At 41.9% G+C, this 3,229-nt stretch overlaps 1 protein-coding gene across 1 annotated transcript; it reads right to left on the bottom strand.

The window, feature by feature from the left end:
* Positions 1-303: 303 nt before the first annotated feature.
* ID2 (inhibitor of DNA binding 2) lies at positions 304-2,795 on the bottom strand. The gene is made up of 3 exons (XM_044660943.1): positions 2,353-2,795; positions 1,916-1,979; positions 304-1,088 (listed from the first exon to the last, which is right to left on the bottom strand). The coding sequence occupies exons 1-2, from the start codon at positions 2,698-2,700 to the stop codon at positions 1,923-1,925; spliced, it is 405 nt and encodes a 134-aa protein (XP_044516878.1). The 5' UTR covers positions 2,701-2,795; the 3' UTR covers positions 304-1,088; positions 1,916-1,922.
* Between the last annotated feature and the right edge of the window lie 434 nt (positions 2,796-3,229).

The raw sequence follows: 3,229 nt of genomic DNA, 5'->3' as shown, positions 1-3,229 counted from the left end.
AATGAAAAATGAAACAAAAGTTTCACAGCTTTCTTAAATAACTTAAGGGAAAAATACTATAGCTGCTCAGAACTTAAAATACTAATCACAGTAAGATGAGGGGGAGATTGAGTGAATTTCTATAGACTTTACAGTTAAACAACCTTTTGCCCCCCACTGATTAGCTAAGTGTGTGCCTCACATATGATAAAAGTTTGCTTGGGATCCCATTTCCATTCTTTATTAGAGGCAAGGTGGGAGAAGAAAGGAAAGAAAGGGTTAAGAGAGTGGAATGAGATTGAAAAACCATGCAGATATTGGGTATTCACTTCAAGCATGTTTTATTAATCATATACATTCTACATAAATTTGAACTTGTATTTATTTGGATTCAATTATGACATAACATAAAAATCAAAGCACTGGTCCTCGGAAATAAAGCAGGCAATCACCATTCAATAAACACACTTGATTTATTTTGTATAAAAGGGTTAAGTTTACAACTAAACTTTTATAAAAAGTTTAGCATGATTAAGTACATCATTACACTTTTTGCAGAAATGTACATTTCTGCCACTATACAAGAAAACTCTAATTAAAGAGTTCACAAGGTTTCACTCAATATATATATATATATATTTATATATAAATATATACACAGCATTCAGTAGGCTTTGTCAAAAAAGGTAATTTCTGACCAAAAGACTTCATTTAAGTAACTGAACACTGGATCCTTCTAGTACTCACGCTCCACCTTTCAAAAAAGGCAAAGTCTGCTTAAAATGGGCAATTCCTTGTGAGTTTTAACGTTTCGCTCCCCATGGTGGGAATAGTATATAAAGAAAACCTTCCGACTGCAGAAAGGGCATTTAAAAGTCTCTTCATAAATAACTAAAATCAGTCCAGGTCATGGAACACGCTGGGGTGGGGGGTGGGGGGGTATTCATGCTCAATTTTTCTTTCTTTTTTTTTAAAGGTCCATTTAACTTGATGTTGACCTCCCTCATTACATGGTTGAAAAATAAAGTTCAGCGCCTGAAAAGATCCTGTAGATTTTTTTTGTTGTTGTTGTGCAAAAAAAAAAAAAAAAAAAAAAGAGTCGTGAACACCTGCAAAAGATTGAGAGAGGAGAGAGGCATGTTTAGGAGAATGTAACATAAGGGCAGAGATCCGGACAGACTGGCGCCAGGGAGGAAGCCACAGTTTGAACATTTAACCAAACACTCAAAGATTGGGCAAACCCTGGCGTCCAGATGCAACACACACACTGCCTCAAAAGCGCAAATTAAACATTAAAATAGCAGACACTCAAGGGGGAAAAACTTCACAATCCAATCTCTTATTTGGATCTCCAAGCCGAGCTCAGAGGCGCCAGTCTGCCTCTTAGAGCAATTATTTGATTAAAAACAGCCACTTATTTAACTGATAGAGAAGACAATCCCAGATCGCTAGATTTCAGGGGCAGGACAGGCATCCTCCGTTAACACCCCGGACTCGCAACAACAGGGGTTAGTTTTAGGGAACGAAGGACCACCACGGAATTTCTGACAAGATGATTAATTTTCAAGGAGGTTAACATTTCGTATAATCTGAGTAACAGTAGATGAACAGCCTGGACACAAATTCTCTTCACAGGCCAACACACTTTTTATTTGAGCCACTATCCACAGTGAATTACAGGCATGGTTTTTAAAAAATGATTATTTTGTTTGGTCAGCGATGAAATGGGCATTTCCAGGTGGTAGGAAAGCCCGTTACCATGGCTGAGATTAAATGAACATCTACTGTCTAAAGTATTCATTTTTCAAGGAAAATTTCGGGAAGGTTTTTGCCACAGGACCTTCAGAACCAAACGGGAGGTGGGGGCGGGGGGGAGAGGAGGGAAGACACCAGGCATACCACTTTGCCATTCAACATAGAAGCTACAAACACTCACCATATATTTAGCCACAGAGTGCTTTGCTCTCATTTGACATTAGCTCTGAGGGGAATTCAGAAGCCTGTAAAGCGGGGGGAAAAGGGGGAGGGAAGAATGGAAGGACAATGTTAGCCATCTAAAACGTGAAAAACCTTGTAAAGTATTCTTAGAGAACTTCCAGTAGCATTTCACAAATCTATGACAGTTCAGATTTACAAACATAAGGTGTAACATCTCGGGAACTTATTAGCAATTTCAGCACCAACTCCATCTATTTAAGTTATTTTTAATGAACAACCACCACAGAAATACTTAACACTAACCTCCTAATTGTCTCAACACTGGGGTTGTTAGTGACAGCCAGCACCAGGAATTATCTATGTATGAACTGGCCAAAGCGGGGTGGGGGCGGGGGGCTGGGGGGAGTAGAGAACCAACCCGGGGCAGACGTTTACCTGTAAGGAAAGGATGCTGATGTCTGTGTTTAAAGTGGTCAGCGGTGTCCTCGAAGATGGATTTTGTCCCGGCCTCTGGTGATGAAGGCTGACAATGCTGGGATGCGAGTCTAGAGCGATTTGCAGGTCCAAGATGTAGTCAATAACGTGCTGCAGGATTTCCATCTTGCTCACTTTCTTGTTCTGGGGTATGCTGGGCACCAGCTCCTTCAATTTGGAGTAGCAGTCGTTCATGTTGTACAGCAAACTCATAGGATCGTCCACCGGGGTTTTGCTCCGGGATATGCCCAGGTTGTGGTCAGAGAGGCTGTTTTTCCTAACAGATCTCACCGGACTGAAGGCTTTCATGTTGGACGCACAGCACAGAAAGAGAGTGGTTGCTTCTAGCGCTCTGCCTGTCTGCCTGAAGCAGCCTCTCCTCCCTGGCTCTATTCTGAACAGCTTCTCGGGGCTCAGAATGAAGCTGTAGGCTGTCGAGGCTGCTTTTATTCTAACACACTAGGACTACCAAATCCAATTTCTCTCGGCTATTATTGGTGGAACTTAACTTGTCCATCAAGCTAAAGGGACGCTGCCATTGGCGGGAGTGAAAGCTCTAAGAACGTTCAGTCCTTCCGCGTTCTAAGCCAATCTTCACGAAGTGGGGGGCGTGGCCGCGGGAGCCCAGCTGGGGTGGTAAATACTGTACGGTTGCCACTGAGCTCTGGAAAAGGAGGAAGACTGTAGGGAAGGAGATTAGGCATAGACGGATTTAGAAAATTTAAAATGTGCTTTCTTGAATTTTAATTCCAGTGATTAAGTAGTTATAGCGCACAAGCTCTGGTGAATTTAGGAAGACCGGGGATGTAATAATGGCCTTTCCACGCGTACCTTTCGA

This window comes from Gracilinanus agilis, chromosome 2 (assembly GCF_016433145.1).
Source record: "Gracilinanus agilis isolate LMUSP501 chromosome 2, AgileGrace, whole genome shotgun sequence".
NCBI lineage: Eukaryota > Metazoa > Chordata > Mammalia > Didelphimorphia > Didelphidae > Gracilinanus > Gracilinanus agilis.
The sequence above is the reverse complement of the archived record's forward strand: the minus strand, read 5'-3'. Positions and strand labels throughout refer to the sequence as shown.

What these genes read in the sequence shown, in the direction of transcription:
- ID2 (XM_044660943.1), bottom strand. Translation starts at nt 2,700, where the DNA reads ATGAAAGCCTTCAGTCCGGTGAGATCTGTTAGGAAAAACAGCCTCTCT. An exon ending in TCAGCATCCTTTCCTTACAG is followed by an intron (nt 1,980 to 2,352) that starts GTAAACGTCTGC and finishes CCCGCTTTACAG; the next exon opens with GCTTCTGAATTCCCCTCAGA.